Source organism: Cylas formicarius, unplaced genomic scaffold, assembly GCF_029955315.1.
Source record: "Cylas formicarius isolate icCylForm1 unplaced genomic scaffold, icCylForm1.1 PGA_scaffold_7__23_contigs__length_41026272, whole genome shotgun sequence".
Classification (NCBI taxonomy): Eukaryota; Metazoa; Arthropoda; class Insecta; order Coleoptera; family Brentidae; genus Cylas; species Cylas formicarius.
In genome coordinates this window covers 32,205,268-32,223,259 of record NW_026844352.1, presented here as the reverse complement: position 1 = coordinate 32,223,259, position 17,992 = coordinate 32,205,268, and the positions used below count along the sequence as shown (strand labels likewise).

Here is a 17,992-nt window from a genome sequence, read left to right as displayed (position 1 = left end):
ATCATGAAAGGCGAGCGATATGAGATTCTCCGCCTGATAATACCAGTAAAGATCGAAGGAAAACTGTCGTTTGGCCGAAGACAAATATCATATCAGAAAGACTTGCACAGATGACTCGCACAGACGTCTATAAAAATTTTTAAGAAGTTTAGGTACAGTATTACTATATACTGGGTTAGTTTGATAAACTTGAAAATTCACACCAAATTCAAGTATTTCAAGACAATGCATGCGAATCCAGCTTTGTAACTCAATCATTTGGCAAGAAAATGCAACTCCCTACCAAATCGGTAAATTTTACCGTTGCAGGCGTTGATCAACAAAATTCCAAAGCTTTAGAATCAACATCGCTCAAGATTCAGTTACGTCAAAATCACAGGCAACTGTCAATATTGACACATCTTTCATACAGATTTCTCCAAATTTTGTATTAGCTGATCCTACCTTCAACACAAATTAAGCTTGGGAAAAAAACTACTAACATTACGAAAAACATCTTTAGGCTACATAGTTTCTGGAACAGCGTTTCCTCGAAAACATTCTACTACTCACACTGAAATTTTTTGTAATCTTAGTATTCCACACTAGATTCTCAGATGACAACGTTTTTTGGCAACTAGAAGAGATTAATAATCAACAAAGAATTTTATCACCTGAACAACAATTTTGTGAAGATTTGTATCAAGAAAAAGCCAGCTGATCTTCTATCTAGGGGATTAAGTCTAATCGATTTTCTCAAAAAGCAATTATGGTTCAATAACTAGCTATCTAAACCGATCTAAAAGTGGCCCATTTTTACAATAAATACAAATTAGATTCAGACTTACCTGAAAAACTTTGGCTTAATCAACAAATACTCGAATTTAACAAAATTACTTACTTAAAATTCAAAAAGTTTTTCCTAAGTTTCTATTGATATTCATAGTTTTTCTGATGCCAGTGAGGTGGCATTTACATAAGATGTCTAGACGATTTTGATAATTATCGTACGCAACTATCACCATTCTTCGTCACGAATTATGTGGAGCTTTACTATTAGCAGAACTCGTTGACAAAGCAAAACGAGCTCTAAACATAAAATTTGTGCTACTACAGGTCTGATTCAACAATCACTCTTGCTTGGATTATAAGCTCACCACATCAGTGGAAAATATCCGTTTCAAATAGAGTGACATAAATTCAAAACTTGACTGAACCTAATTCATGGCAGTACGTCAATACTCAATAAAACGCAGCTGATCTTCTATCTAGTGAATTAAGTCCAATTGATTTTCACAACAACTGCAAACAACTTTGACTTAATCACCAATTAGTCAAATTTAACAAAATTACAGATCTAAACTAAACTAAACTAAACTAAAGATCTGGGTTTGCATTTCCATAAAAAACTTATGTTCGTGAACTACATAGCGGGGAATGTATCTGAGGCTAATAGTAATTATTGTTTTTACCCTTTACTTTAGCTTTGTTTGATCTAAACTTGAGTACGGGTCGTTTCGATCTACTTTCGTTATAGTGACCAAAGCTGAGCATATCCACCGAGAGGTTTAGATTATGAAATTTATTTCACTAGATTTGATATAAATTGTCTTGAATGGAGGCGCAAGTGTGTGAGTTATACCTATTTATAAATTGTTACATAACGTTATAAACTGTCCAAATTTGTTGGCGTACTTGCATATTCGTATACCACATTTAAATTCTCACACGAAAGGCACTTTTCGCTGTGTTAGGACCAGAACAAACAACAACAACAAACAAAAATTGTAATAATTTGTCAAATTGTATACCGGCAATTATTATTATTATTATTATTATTATTATTATTATGACTATTATTATTATTTTTGTAATAACACAGCTTCTTTGTTGTTCGCTGGTGTTGATCATGCTACCGGGTATATACCATATCTTTAATGTGGGCCGTTCTATATAATGCTACAGATTGAAGTTTTTGTTAGTTTATTAATTAGTTAGTATTATTAAATAATGAATACTCTTTGAAAACTGAAAACTCAACATTAGACTTCTGAATTTTATATTTTGAATCGGCATAGCCTCAAACGACCCCACTCAGGTAGTACCATATGTTATGAACGCGACTTTCACCCATTAGCCGCTAGACTTTAGCCAAGAATTCCCATTAACGATAACGACGGACCCAATTAACTTCCGAACATCGTCCTATTAGCCGATTGCGAGACCTTTGAAGCGCGCCACAGTCGGGCGGTACCGACGGCAATGTATGCACGCGTGAAACAAAAAAAAAAACAACGCGCTAACTATTTCCGGATGAAAGCGAGCGACCGCCGCTCTGGTGGTTCCGTTATCTTTTCGACGTCAGTGAAATCTCGGTGGTACCGCGAGTAGCGTGTTACGTCACATCGTCAAGCAGATGGACGCGCTGAAGACGATCCTGCTCGGTGTTTTGGCGTGTCACGTGGCCTTGAGCCAACGACCTCGCAAGAATAACGTGTGTCCCAGTTTCCGGGACTATTTCACAGTCGAGGGTAATAACAACTGCTGGTACGACTTCGCCGCCGAGTCTACAGTGGTAAGTTGGCACGCGGAAGGGGTGAGAGCGGTGTCGAGGTCGTCGCCTGGAGTGGGTGGTACCTGAAGCGGTTCGCTAAACTGCTTAGAAAGCCTAAGAAAGCTGATGCTTGAGGCTGAATTGAGAAGGTCAGTGGCAGTACCGGTGACGATACCGGTACGACACGTTACGACTGAGTCTAACCTAAGCGATTTACATTTTTCCCGGTATTTTAAAACTCATTGAAGGTACATTCAGTGTAGATTTTTTTTTGTGTTGCCTTTTTTCATTTTTACTATACATCAGCCTTCCCCACTACTATTACTATGTCAATGGCGAATATTAATTTCAGCCCGAAATAATTAAAAAGACCGGATATCCCTTCATGGAGTACAAAATTCGAACTCCGGACGACTACATTCTGACGATATTTCGCATTCCCAACTTCAATGCTAACAAACCACCAATTTTTTTACTGCACGGGGTTCAGAGCACGTCCGGTATATTCGTCGGGCTCGGTAAGCGATCTATAGGTAAGAATATTATTCCTTCCCGCTCTGTAATCACAAAGCAATCGCTTTAACATCAAACCGAAAGGAAAATTTTCAAAGGCAAAATTGAATTCGAATCAAATTGAAATTGAAAATATTTCAGCGTTCCGCAGAAACGTAAATATAATATCGAATAAACGATGAGTTTATTAAAAAGGATGCTTGCTCGAAACGTTTTTATATAAAAGTAGCTTTGCTTTTCTTTTTGTATTGTTAAATATATTTATTCTTTCAATACCGAATGTATTCTTTTAATGTCGTTTTGCAGCCTTTCTCCTAGCGAACGCTGGCTATGACGTCTGGCTGGGAAACTATAGAGGTACTGAATACTCGGAAGGTCACGCGTATCTCAATGTCACCCAGAAGGAGTATTGGGATCACAGGTATAGCGCGCAATCAAACTATTCGATTGAACGGGACGAATCTGCCATCATTTTCCTCGAAATTGTTGCTTAATTGTTATTATTTAGCGTCATAGGATTCAATATTTTGTGTAATGTACTAGCCAACTTTCTTTACGTGGTGATAATTTATTAGGTACGAAATCTGGTCTTAAATATATGTAAATGAAGTACAAACTTGTAAAACCGTGGACTATTTTCAGAACCTGCACCTTGTATTTAAGGAATTTTTAGGTTATATACTTTTGGATTATACAGGGTGGCGCAATTCTTCCTGAATTTTAACCTATATTTTATTCCGTTTGTGGATCTAGTGGGGAAAACACAGATACCCGTCGTCAGACCGACTTAGGAAATATTTAAAGTTATGTGACTTAGATTAGATAGTAGGCTAACTAATAATATTGGCAACTCATGACATTCGTTTAATGAATTTTTGTGATTTTCGAGTCCAGAATTATATCAGATATCTTTTTTTACTGCATGAGTTTCAAAATTTGCAAATTCCATGACCTCTTTTTTCTTAATTGTGATTGTGGAATTATTTGAAAATATTACTAGCTAGTCTAATATCTATTTTGAGAGCTGTTCCTTAACTTTAAATATTTTCTAAAAAGTCTGAAAATCCAATAGACCGGTATAATGAAACTTATTTATCTTTTCACCATTAAATCCAAAAACGCCATAAAATATAGTGAATAATCCAGAAATTTACTTAAATAAATAGGACCTTTGTATTTAAAAGGTTTTGAGAAAAGTATATGGGTCACTTTATGTGAGACACCAGGTATATGCAACCAGATCACTATGATAAAATTTTACAAATTAGCACCCAAAAATGATAAAATGCGAGTATTCTAAATTAAATGTTTAATTTTTTTATTGATCTACATAACCTTCGAGAGTGCTGTGAATTACACTCTCATGTCTTGGTCTAGGTACAACGTTTTAATGGTTGGTGATGATTATTTCAAAATTGAGAAATAATATATGTAAAGTATTATTTTACAATAAAGTAATTTTTCTATACTTTATCAAAGTGTTTAGTACATTATCTTCCAGGATGCTGTCTTAAATTCTGTCTTATGTTAATGTGAGGTTTACCAAGAATTATAAGTGCAAAATGTAACGGCCAACTGCCTATTGATTTCAAATGAATTTTTTTCTAATTCTTGAGAAAATAATTATGACATGCATTTTTGTATGCGTAATATTCGTTTCATCTAAAGTGTGGTCTGTAATAAACGCGCTAAAAAGCAATCCTTCTGAAATAATAATATTGAGCCAAATTTGACTTAGTAAAATGACACTCGTTAGAGAGATACAGAGTGTCAAAGTTTCGTTATAGAAATTGTTATTCCCTTATAGCTTGTGCCGTGAGATATCAATGTGAAAACTTGGATTCGGGGGTTTTTGGAAATGAGGAATACAATTTTTTCAGAAGGCCTAAATCCCAAAAAAATCTTGTGACGTAATGCTAGTTCTGTTTTTCTACTTTTTTAAGCCTGTAACCCCTAGATAGCGCGTCCCTAAGGTGGCGGATCGGGGAAGGCCCAAATCGTTTCTACAAGGAGATGTTAGGGGCTAGATGCGATGGGGGTAGGTGGGAAATAAAATACCACCCACGGACCAACAGGTAGGGGAGATAGACTTCCTTAGCCGTGGTAAAGGCAATGTATCTAGGAGAAGGAATTCCGATATAAAACGCTGGTCCTCCAGGTTGGGGGTTGAGGCGTCGGGCCAACCCCTCGATACTCATTTTCAAATTTCGACAAATCGCCTCGAAATAAGGAACAGATCAAAATGGATACGAAAACTGCAACGAAAAAGGATAAAGACAAAGCAATCAGAAGTCTTTCAGGAGCTTAAAAAAATGAACATTGATAATTGCGTACTGACGAAAATCAAGAAAAAAGGAAAATGGAATGCAAACATTGGAGAATACACTTCTACAGCGGGGTGCTAGAGCAAAGAGATGAGTGTCGATAGTGATGGAGCACGACAAAAAAAGCACTACTGTACCAACCGCTAAAAAGAAGAAGAAGAGGAAGACCCTTAAGGTCCTGGAAGGAAAGTACAGAACAGACAATGAAAGACAGAACAATCCAGAAAGATGATTGGATGGATAGAAGAGTTTGGCGTACGAAATGCAGAAATGATTTCTAGGAAAGACTATACTTGCCTCCATAACATGTTACCGAAAAATGTTAGTTTGTTTATTTGTTTTTTATCTCTATATCTCTTTTGTAACTCCAAATATGTAAATCCAGTTCGGATTTTCACTGTACACAAATCATAATCAAATAATTTAATATTTATTAATTTAAATATTAATTATTTTTTATTTTAAATAATGTGCCTATTTCAATTAGATCCTATAGAAATATATATCCAATACTTTCACATTATCCGTCAGTTTAATATTACTTTTTTAAATCTGAGACTTGAAACTTTGGTTATAATTGTTATTGTGCAGTTTCCCGTTAAACGTCATAGGACAGTATTTTTTTTCATATTTAATCGCAATAATTACAAGGCAGTTACATTAAGTAAAATAACGCTCTTAATGTTGTCTGTTGCTATTAACGATATTTTTGGAAAATGGAGCCTCAATGTCCATCAATTTGCCAAATTTGTCAATTAAATGCACTTTTTATAACCGAGTGCCTGTTCTTTTTTGTATACATGAAAAACTGATTTATGCCAAAAGTTTTCTAAATGACGCTTTAGGTACGAGAGCGACGCAGCCGAATGTTTGTTTAATAAATGAAGAAATTTCTAAAAGTGTTGCATACTAAACTTTTTCTATAACGATTAGTGTTTGGGTATGTTTTTACAGAACAACACGTGACGTGACCATCTGACAGATATCGACAACAAAATAATTGGGTCATGAATGAATGAATGAATTGGATGAAATGAATTTCTATCGGCGGTGGCCCGCAAGGAACCGTTCCGAACGCCCACCGTCAGAAATTTCCAGCGAATTTGCGCCTTTGTTTCTTCAAATTGGCTTATTACGAAACATCCCATTAATAAGGCCGGTAATTAATTCGCTGCATAAAATTGGATTATTTACAAAAAAAGTCTCAAATAACATTTTCCATATTTTATCGTTCACGTAACGGCACAGATTTTTAATGTAGAAATTAAAATAATTTACTTTCTAATGTATTTTGTTTTTGCACTAGACCTTGTCGGTCGGAGGAAAAATAGACAGTCATGTGGGTTCATTATAATCGGTTGTCTGGTGTTTAGGAATTGACATTTTGTTAATGTGGGCTTTAAATGGCGACCGCACGCAATCGGCAGCGGTTTGACCTTTAGCCAAGTGAAAAGTTCAAATGAAAAATAAATTAAATGAAAAATCTTCGTGCATTGAAAGAAAAAATGATTTTCCGAACAAAAAAAGTCAGAACCGATAATCTAAAAAAAACATTTTTTTTTGTTTATGCATGCTCAGTAAACAAAAAAACCTCATTTCAGCCATTTAAGCCTTAGAAATCTTTACTGTGAAAGCGAATTTCAATAAACAACAAATATTGTTTAATAATCTACAATGCAAAATGCGGAGCTAAATGTCCTTTGACATTAGTAACCATTCTATTAGTTTTCCTATATAATTTTTTCAATTGCTATATTAATTTTTTGATAATGTCAATGATAATAAGAACTTCCAGTTTTATAATTTTTTCAATCTTTAATTTTCACTTTAATTTCTATTCATATATCCATTATCTACATATTTTTTCTCCATTAACAAACGAACCGTCTTAAAAAGCTTAAAAAAGAGTAAAGAACTTTCTCACTCCATTTTGGTAACATACTTTTTATAATGTTAATCATTAAACATTTGTATTTATTGTCGCAAGCTGAGATTGCCACTCGTCGATAAATGATACAACATAAAATTAAAGATAAATGCAAATATCTCAATTACCTCATTATTATCGTTTGTTTTTTCTAACTGCATTCTTGCAATTTTTTTGTCATTAAAAGTATATCAATTAACTTCCTTCTTTTCTTTTGCCTATTATTCGAATTGTAATTATATTCCTTACCCGCATTAATTGTTCTGAACTCTCATTCATACACAGGGTGTTATACAAACCTTAAATGCGTTCTCGATATACAGGTTGTAAAAACTACGTAAAAAAATATTATTAGTTTTAATTTTTAATTACGAATGTTTTCCTCATTCCAACAAACGAAGAATTATTTATTCTTTCATTCCCTATAGCGTCGACGAAATAGCCAAATACGACGTACCGGCCATGTTGGAACTCGTAAACTACCACTCTGGCCATACCGGCAAAACTATCTACATAGGGCATTCCTTGGCCACCGCCGTCGCAATGATGTACTCCTCCGAATACCCTGAACAGGCTGCTAATTTGGTATCTTTGTTCATATTCATCGGACCGGCTTACAAAATGGTACACATGCGATCCCCTTACAGGTTTCTTTTTCCCCTATTTTACCCGGCACTGGTAAGTCCGACTTGTAAAACCGAAAACGATTTCCACTCACGCATTAATTTCAGGAAGTCACTGGAGCTCTGAATGTCGTACAGATAGTTTCCAGAGGTCACTCGAGACGTTTAACAGGACCGACATGTTTGGCATCGCCTGTAATCATGGCCGCTTGCGTGGCTTTGGTAAACACCTTCATCGGACCATTCACCCAAATAGCACCGGAAACCTTACCAGTTTACTTTAATCAACTACCGGGTGGTACATCGCTGAAAACGCTGACCTTCCTCAGAGAATCGACCAGAGGCAATTTTAGGAAGTACGATTATGGTCCGGGAAAGAACCTCCACGTCTATGGATCGAAAATTCCTCCAGAGTACGACATTAGGAAGATTAAGGTGCCGATTTTCATCATCTATGCTGCTCAGGATTGGACCACGACGAAGCAAGACGCCATTAATCTCTACAGGCAGCTGCCGGAAAGGGCGAAGTATGGCATATACGGGGTAGAAAGGTTAAATTTCAACCACCTGGACTATTTTTTTGGGACGGACTCTGACCAGTTGATTACCAAGCCGGTACTTCAAGTGATGGAACGGTTTTTGAGAACGAAGTGATCTTGGTGAAAATAATGCGAAAAGTGGGTTATGTGATACTCTAATATGCTTAACGGGATATGAATGTTTAAGCTGATATTATAAGCTACAAGGAGGATGATGGGGGTTAGATCCCTATGTGCCGGGCTTTAGTGTCCAAATCAGAAACGTACAAGAAAAAAAACCTTAACCTCAATATTTGTAGTGATACATGTTCTAGAACACTGCTTACTATAAAAAAGACGTAGTAATGAGGACCCACCAGAGGCCCGCAGGAGATCTTTGAAAATATCTATAAAGCTATTGTAATAAAACAAATTAAATAATACAAATGTTAATATGATTCTCGATTTTTTTTCATTGGCTGAAATTACGCTTACCGAATTCGCGCAAAATTTGAAGTCATGTATTTTTTTTAGGAACAAATACTCATTTGTGTTCATTAAATAATTAATAATTAATATATAACAATATAACATTTTGAGAGAAAAAAAATGTAGTAGACTTTTGTATTTATTAAATGTTATAAAATTATACAAGTCGATTTTCAAACAGTTGCTTTTGAATATTTCTTGGAATGAACTGGATGTTCAAGCCATTAAACACTCACTAAAAAATACTAATAAACAATAATTATTAAACAATGTCGAGTGTTTAACAAAACATTCCGCTAACTTCTAGGGCAAATATTAAAAAAAAAGCTTCCTTCAAAAGATGTTCCGAAAAAATTGCCCGTGTTTTTAAAATTATTTCCGAAACTGTTTAAGATACTTGAATGAACTTTACACCGCAAGTATCATATCACTTTCTCATAAAAGCTACATTGGTGTTAAAAATATCAAAATAATTGACTTCATCTTTGTTTTCAAAATAATATATTATCAGTAACAAATCTTATGAAATAACTTCAAACCCACCTTTTTTTTTACTTTAAATGGTACATTGTTTAAAAACCATAATTTTTCAAAAGAAAAATTGAATCGCCATGAAAAAAAGTTGGAGCAAAATAAGTGGCACCTTTGACGGCGCTTCTGAAATAAGAAATTTGCAAATTGGTTAAAATATCTTAAATTATCTTTAAAATATTTAAACAATGTAATTACTACCACAGGGTCTATTGGACGATAACATCCGGTAAAAAGACGTCTTCTACTTTGGTACTATCTGGAATCATTGCCGATGTTAATAAAATCAAATAATTTTCGCATAAACAAAACGTAGAGTAGCATCTTCTCAAAGGGCCCGCCGTCTTCAACCGCCCCTCCGCATAACGATTAATTCGGTAAGAAGAAGCGAAAAAATAGCGGTCGTGCCGGCACGGCCCGCACGGGGCGGAATTGTTATAAATTCTCCGGCCAAGGTCTGCTGCCTGCTTATAAACGTTTAACCAATATCGCATTTGATCAAAATGCATACGTAATTTCTTCGGCAACATGTTCTACGCAGTGGTGGTGCTAGTGGTGTCGGCGTGCGGCGTGTTGGGGGTTGAAAACAACGTTTGCCCTACGTACGACGACTACTATACAATGAGGAACAACTCGAATTGTTTCTACGACCCCAGCGCTTCCCACGTTGCGGTATGTACTCATAAAATCGATGAGAATAATTTATTGTGAAGGAATTTACATTTTTCGTAAATAGTGTATGTTGAGGACGCCACTGAACGTAAAATTGTAATCTAATTAGTGCATGCCATTTAGTGCGAGTAGCTCATTTGATTTTTTTAATGACTAAAGTTACATAAGAACCCTTCACCACAAATATAACGTCTTTTTTGAACGCCCTTGTAAGCGACCATTGCGAACGAAGTATAATGCTGTTGAGCTACCACCTGAAAACAAACTTGGCTTTAAATTTTTGAGCCAAACAAGTGGTTTTCTTATGGGAGCACATTTGAAGACATTGAAAATTGTCAATACCCGTTTGTGGACCCGAATGAAAAACCAGCTGGTTTAAGCGAAAATTGACTGTCTGCAACCGTTGTCTGAAAGATAGAGAGAGAGAGAGAGAGAGATTATATTTGAATTTTCTAAATAACTTTTTATTTAGAATTTTTGTTTGCGAGTTACTGATGTAATATTCAAAGGTTCTTATGAAGAACCTTAAAATTACCTTTTCAACAATGTGACACACGTTATATTTTGCCTTAAAGAGATATTTAATAGTACCGAATTGACAAAGTGACGTATAAATTAATTTTTGTTATATTTTATGCTCTAATGTTTCCAAGTTGCTTAAAATTACCATTTTATCGCATGCTCACACAATTATTAAAACATACAAATTGAATTAACAATAATTCCATAATACTAATAAAAAATATATCAAAAAGGAACAATTCAAACACCGAAACTCTTTAACTCTTACAAATTAAATGAGAACAAAAAATGTTCAGATTTTCACAGTTCTTAATGCTTTGTGACAGCTGTTTCGGCAACACCGTACCTTAATGAATTTTTTTTTGTAATTTATTGTAAAGCATGAAAACTGTAAAAATCTGAATATTCTTTGTTCTAAAGTCACCTCAATCCGATATTAAACTCTTAGATAAAAGTCAGTGTTTTAGCTGATAACAGTTTTGGTTAATTTGTCCAAGACACAAAACGGATACCATTTTTGTCACGCTTGACATCATTCAAAAGCTCTTCGTACCGCAGCTTCCAGTAATTGAAAAGGAAGTCGGAAGACCTTTCTGTTTTCCCCAATTCATGATTTAGAAAATTTTGCCGCATGAAAAGTGGCTTCGGGAATGTTTTTTTTATTAGAAGAGATTTTTTCATACAATTCGGGCCTCCATGCAGAAACGGGGGTCGAAAATTCTTTATCTCTTCAAATAAGATGTGTCCCTGTAAGAAAACAACTTGCTGGGCCCACCCTAGGTATATCCAATTTTTTAAATTGTTTTGTTTCATTTTCGCTGGACGCACTGATATATATATATATATATATATATATATATATATATATATATATATATATATATATATATATATATATATATATATATATATATATATATATATATATATATATATATATATATATATATATATGAAATTCTCTCGTTTGGTACTTGCCGCAGCCAATAAAAATATAAAAGTTACGAACGTAAAAACGCATGGCGTTATGCGGGTGATGTCGGACATTGAAAATAAAATTCCAAAAGTCCACGTCAAGCTCATGAATGACTAATTTATAGGTGAACGGCTATATCGATCCCTATAGAAAATGGGGGGCTCATATTTGTTTAATAACGTTCAATGGCGAGTGTTTATCGGGAGGCACTGTATGCGACTGACATTACCCGTTATTACCCATCGCCGGATGATTTTTTAAACATGATTTATATTCAATTCAGCTCGTTATACTTTGCTACGTCGGCGCTAACGGGAGTAGGTAGCGAGGTTATGTTGTCTTTATACTAAAAAAGTCACTTTTTAGCCAGACATTATCAGCATACTGGGTTACCCTGCCCAGACATATCGGATCGTGACAAGGGACGGGTATATCCTGACCGTGTTTCGTATCCCCAACCACGGTCACCCCCACGCCAAGAAAAATCCGGTCTACTTGCAACACGGCCTAGTGTGTACGTGCAATAACTTCCTAGCCCTGCAGAGGGACTCCCTGGGTAAGAAGTTAGCGACGACGACGATACTATATCCAAAAAAAGTCCCCCGCACTTTTGGCGATAATTCAAGTCAAAATATCGAAAACGCGATTAAAATTTAAAGAAAAAACGTCAGACAATTACACTAGCCGAGTTTACTCACTCTAGGCAGAGTTTAAGCGATAAAACTATTTAAAAAAGTCATAAACCTCTTCAATACCTGCGTTGGGTTTCTACCTCAATTCATTGTATCTGGACAATCAAATACTCATAATAATAAGAAAAACCTTTTGCTCAGATTCTACTAAAAAAAGTAGACCCGTCCGTGAGCACTTTTTTTTAATACGCCACATTTATTTAATTATGACGTCATTACTCATTTGTTGGGTTTTCCTAAAAGTCTATTAATATTAATAATAATATTAATGGTTGCATAACCATAACGAGTTGTCGGGGCTGCGTCATTGGTATCGCGTAAGATCGCCGATTCGTTGCCTCAGGAACGGAAAGGAGATAAACTTTTTTCCTGTCGACGTATGAACCGTGTTTACATTCGAAATTCACGAACAAGCTGGTTAGCATTCGTTTTGAAAGCAACGAGGTCGTTGTCTCCAATCGTAGCAAGCGTCCGCAACCTCTGGGCTCGCACTGAACAGAATCCGTTCAGGTTACATTTTTTACTACTTAAAAAACTGCACAAAAAAATATAAAGAATAAAGAAAAATTGCCGGACAGCAACAATAACGTCATAACGTGGCCTTAATATGCTTAATATGAAAATTGGGAAAAGAAATTTTATTCACCTCTTCGTGGGTCACCGCTAAATTAATTAATTAATCGATCAAGCTACCAGATTAAACCTTTTTTCAATGTGATAAACATTTTTTGGTGATATTAATTATCTATTAAATTTAATATTTGTGGATAACAAATACTATTATTCTTTTTGCGATTGGTATTTAATACCGGGTATTTCATGACAGAATTCATATCACATTGAAAAAAGTTTTCGATAACAGTTTGCTACTTATTATAGGGAATATTGTCCTCTTGTCCAATTCCAGTCATTCTGCAACATTACCCAACAATTTTTTATATAGTAAAAATAAGATCATCAAATAATATTTTTTCTTTTCCTGAATGGAGAGAATTATGACAGCTTCTATTCATTAGAATGATGTCCCGTCATTTTATTACATCACCTATTAAAAATTTTAATACGCCATTAGGAGTATCTATCTTCGTTTACTGTCTGGAATATTACCTAATTTATATGATTTCATGAGTGAACTTTAATTTGTCTGGACTAGACGAATTCCTTCGTTTAATTATCCCGCACCATTTCGAAGCAGACTCTAGTACTACTGAACCCATTCAGCCCAGTCTTTGCTGACAACTTAAGACAGTGCACCTCTTTCAGCATTGATGTTGGCCGATGAAGGTTATGACGTCTGGTTAGGTAACTACAGGGGTACCGCCTACTCCGAAGAACACGTCAACTATACCGTCAGAGACGAGGCATTTTGGGACGTAAGGTGAGCAACTCCAGTTTCATTCCCTTTAATCGTTTCCGCGACTTGACCGAACATATTTACACTCCGACTCGTATCGTCTCGTTTTAATATTAAACGCGATGATTTTTTAATGAACTGTTCGATCGTATCGTGGAACGAAATGTTAACATACCGATTATCGTAAATTATAACGTATTGGAAGGCATTACCTATTAAATGACGTCGTTTCAAAGGAAACAAGGCAGATATTATTTATTTTAAAGAAGCAGCCGGAGCTTTAAATTTTAAAGCTCATGGAAATCATAGGGGTGTTTTTTTTTAATGTATAGAACTTTAAGTTGCAATAAAACAACGATGGATTATTCGATTGACATAAATTTTATTTATCCGAAAGATAATCTTGTGGCATTACATTTTAAATATGATTTCGGGCATATGACCGCCACGGCTGGCGCGGATGTAGTCCAATCTGGACGTCCAATTTTCGATGACTTTTTCCAACATTTGTGGCCGTATGTCGGCTATAACATGGCGAATGTTGTCTTCCAAATGGTCAAGCGTTTGTGGCTTATCCGCATAGACCAATGACTTTACATAGCCCCACAGCGGTGCTAAATCACAAGATCTTGGAGGCCAATTCACTGGTCCAAAACGTGAAATTAGGCGGTCACCAAACGTGTCTTTCAATAAATCGATTGTGTTGTTGGAACCACATCTCCTGGACATCATGGTGGTTCAATTCAGGAATGAAAGAGTTAGTAATCATAGCTCTATACCGATCACCATCGACTGTAACGTTCTGGCCATCATCGTTTTTGAAGAAGTACGGACCAATGATTCCACCAGCCCATAAAGCGCACCAAACAGTCAGTTTTTCTGGATGTAACGGTGTTTCGACTTACACTTGAGGATTAGCTTCGCTCCAAATGCGGCAGTCAGTATTGTTTATTGACGTAGTCATTCAACCAGAAGTGCGCTTCATCGCTAAACAAAATTCGCTTATGAAAATCGGCAACAACGGCAATCTCGTTTTGGGCCCATTCGACGAATCTACGCCTTACTTGATGATCGTTTGGCTTCAATTCTTGCACGAGTTGGATATTGTAAGCACGTAAACCAAGATCCTTCCGAAAAATCTTCCATAAAGTGGATGGACACAGATCCAATTCCTGTGCTCGATGGCGGATGGACTCATTCGGGCCTTCCTCAATGCCACGCTCTACAGCAGCAATAGCGTGTACGCACCGTATGTCGTCTCTGGGGATGCGAGTTATCAATAAGAGTAAACGTGGTTAATCGAATTAACTGCTCTGATGGACGATTTTGTCGACGATAAAATGGACGTAGTGCGCGATACGTATTCCGCACAGAACCATTATTTTCGAAATAAAATTGCACTATTTGCAAGCGTTGTTCAGGCGTGAGTGTATTCATGGTGAATTGCCAAACCAAACTGAGAATAAATCACTTAACAGCTGTTAAATCGGTCGCCATCTTGAACAGTAATGCCAACTTAAAGTTCTATACATCGAAAAAAACACCCATTATAAGTTTTTTTTTTAATACCGATATTGATGTAACTAACCAAAACTTGGTGCATGTTTCAAATCTCCATTTGACTTTTACAAGTCTTTGTGTGTCAGGTATAATTAACAATCTAGTTTCGTCCGCCATGCTGAAATGCCTTCAACCCTATTTCAGTATGGACCAAGTGGCTCTGATCGACTTGCCCGCCATATTCCACACCATCTTGACCCATACGGAGGGCCACCACAAGATCATCTATATAGGGCACTCGCTTGGTACCACCTTCGCCCTCATGTATGGCGCCGAATTTCCTGACGAGGCCAAAGATATCATGAAGATGTTCGTCCTGCTTTGTCCGGCTTACACGCTGACCAACATGATTTCCCCCTACAAGTACCTCGCCCCTTACGGGAACTGGATACTGGTATGGGACAAAAACCTTAGTAATTGAAAAAAACGACGGCTGTCCACCATGTTTATTTAATCTGGCACATAATTTTGTATTTTTAAAACTATTTCTTCAAATAGTTTTATTTTTTTCTAAAGTGCCTCGTTAGAAAAATAGTTTTCCGACCTGACTTGAAAGTTTTCCCGCCGTTTTAGAACGCAAATTGTTTCACACAATAACAATATTCACCGTCTCCGAGCCCACGCAACGCGTAAATCAATGGCAAACGTGTAAGGCAGTCGCCATACCTATAGGGTGATTAATGTTCGGGATTGGAGCGCATTGAAACTCATTAGGATGCAAGCGGGGTTCGATATAGACTTTTTTATGGGACGTTTGTTGGTTACGATTCAATTTTTTTTATGTCGACGCTAATTTATTTATTTAATCGCCCTATTAATATTTCCTTTTAAATCGGTGGGTAGGTCGCACAGGATAATAAAAAAGGATTTATCTTTTTTAATCGCCGTTGTTATTGTTCAGAAAAAGTAAGTATAGATAATTCAAAAATTTTTATAGTAGAATATCCCAAAATTTAGACGAAAAATACTTCTGCTAAACGAAAAAAAATTAGCTCATCATTATCGCAGCTTTGCTAGGTGCGAGAATAATCGCCTCTAAGGTAATTGCACTGCACTACTTGAGGAAATTGTTTCAAACTTCGAAAGCCTATTTTTCTGGTATTCAATTCAAACTTAAATAAGAATTATCCATTAAAACTCTTTATCACGGCAGAACACGGCCCACATCAGCAATCACTACCACAATTGTGTGGCTCCTATCTGCTCACCTTTCTGTACTATTTCAGGACACTGTACGCGATTTGGGATTAGAAAGATTAGTATCCGAAGGACGAGAACTGGCCAGGCTGACGATACCTCTCTGCATGGAATCGCCTAACCTCATGCAATTATGCATGCAGCTCTACAACCTCTTCTACGGTCCCAAAGCAGACTTCGGGCCGGAAATCATACCCGTGTATTTCAACCAGTTACCTGGGGGAACGTCCATCAAAATTCTCAACCACGCCGCTGACTTGGTGTTGGGCAACTTTAGGAAATATAATTACGGCAAGGACAACCCGAGGTACTACGGCACCAAGGAAGCACCGATCTTTGACATAGGACGTATCGAAGTACCAACGTACGTCGTCTATAGTTCAGGAGACTGGGCTACGCCGGAAGCGGTAGATCTCTGCTCTAAAGTCTTGGAAATGCGTAACTCTGACTTTTCCAGGATGCGATCAATCTGTGGAGACATCTGCCGGATCAGGCGCGTTTGGGTATCAGGAAGATAGACAACAAGAACTTCAACCATATCGACATGATCATTGGCAGACATGCGAGGGAGATAGCCTACGAAGACCTAATAAGAGTTGTAAACAACTTCGCACAACGCGACGACTAATTTTACATGAGAAGTTATCGGTGTTATTTATTTTAAAGTGTTGCGAAAAAAAGATTAAAAAAAAAGATTTTTTATTTGAGAAAATAATTTGGACGCTTTTGCAGATTCGCCCATTTAACTGTACAACATATGGGAAAATAATATTAAAGTCGAAACGATATATAGGTCATAAAATATAAAAACTGCACGATTACTTAAAAAAATTCTATTATAAAACTTTGTTTAGAATTCAAAATTCCTCCCGATCACCAAACCAAAATTATAATTGCTTTTAAAATAACAACAAAACAACAAAATTAAATCAATCTGTTCGAATTTAAGAATATTTGAACAATATATTAACAACATTAAACACAATTGTAAAATTTCGAAACAATTCTTCTTAAATAGGTAAAACATCAGTAATAATCACACGCGCATTAAAAACCCCTTATTTTAAAGGTAAATTATTAAAAGTAATAAAAAAATCCCTTAAGTGGCACACCTATGTGACCACACTCTATATTGCACCATAAACATTGAGTTTTTGAAGATACCAAGTTGCCTCTACTAAATAAAGTTCCCCAAATATAAATTTAAATTAGATGAACAAGTTTGTCGCTGTTTGAACTAATTTTCATAAGAAAATAATTAATTCCAGCAAATCATTACTTTAAATTTTGAATATTACTAATAGACCTCATAACTAACAAGAGGATGATTTATTATTTTAACTTGCGAAAAAATTAAACACGCTGTATATGAGCTAAACATGGGCACATTCCAATCGCCGAAAAAAATATGGCTTCATGAAGCGTAGTACTCTGAGAACCCTGTCGGCAAAAAGCCTAGACCTCTATTTTAACGACCTAATTCCATTAAGACGCTGCTAGCTTATTTATTACTTTTCCTGGACGATTCTTCTTCTTTTTTTTTACCAATCGCGACGTCGTC

General features: G+C 36.0%; 1 protein-coding gene across 1 annotated transcript; it reads left to right on the top strand.

Annotated features, from left to right (window-relative positions):
• Positions 1 to 2,235: 2,235 nt before the first annotated feature.
• Positions 2,236 to 17,245, top strand: LOC132705123 (uncharacterized). The gene is made up of 11 exons (XM_060675556.1): positions 2,236 to 2,554; positions 2,886 to 3,066; positions 3,353 to 3,467; positions 7,726 to 7,975; positions 8,029 to 8,570; positions 9,956 to 10,130; positions 11,995 to 12,184; positions 13,584 to 13,698; positions 15,379 to 15,628; positions 16,461 to 16,838; positions 16,889 to 17,245. Exons 1-11 carry the CDS (start codon positions 2,396 to 2,398, stop codon positions 17,057 to 17,059), a joined length of 2,526 nt encoding a protein of 841 aa, XP_060531539.1. The 5' UTR covers positions 2,236 to 2,395; the 3' UTR covers positions 17,060 to 17,245.
• The last annotated feature ends 747 nt before the right edge of the window (positions 17,246 to 17,992 follow it).

What these genes read in the sequence shown, in the direction of transcription:
- LOC132705123 (XM_060675556.1), top strand. Translation starts at nt 2,396, where the DNA reads ATGGACGCGCTGAAGACGATCCTGCTCGGTGTTTTGGCGTGTCACGTG. An exon ending in CCAGCGCTTCCCACGTTGCG is followed by an intron (nt 10,131 to 11,994) that starts GTATGTACTCAT and finishes GTCACTTTTTAG; the next exon opens with CCAGACATTATCAGCATACT. An exon ending in CCTGCAGAGGGACTCCCTGG is followed by an intron (nt 12,185 to 13,583) that starts GTAAGAAGTTAG and finishes CACCTCTTTCAG; the next exon opens with CATTGATGTTGGCCGATGAA.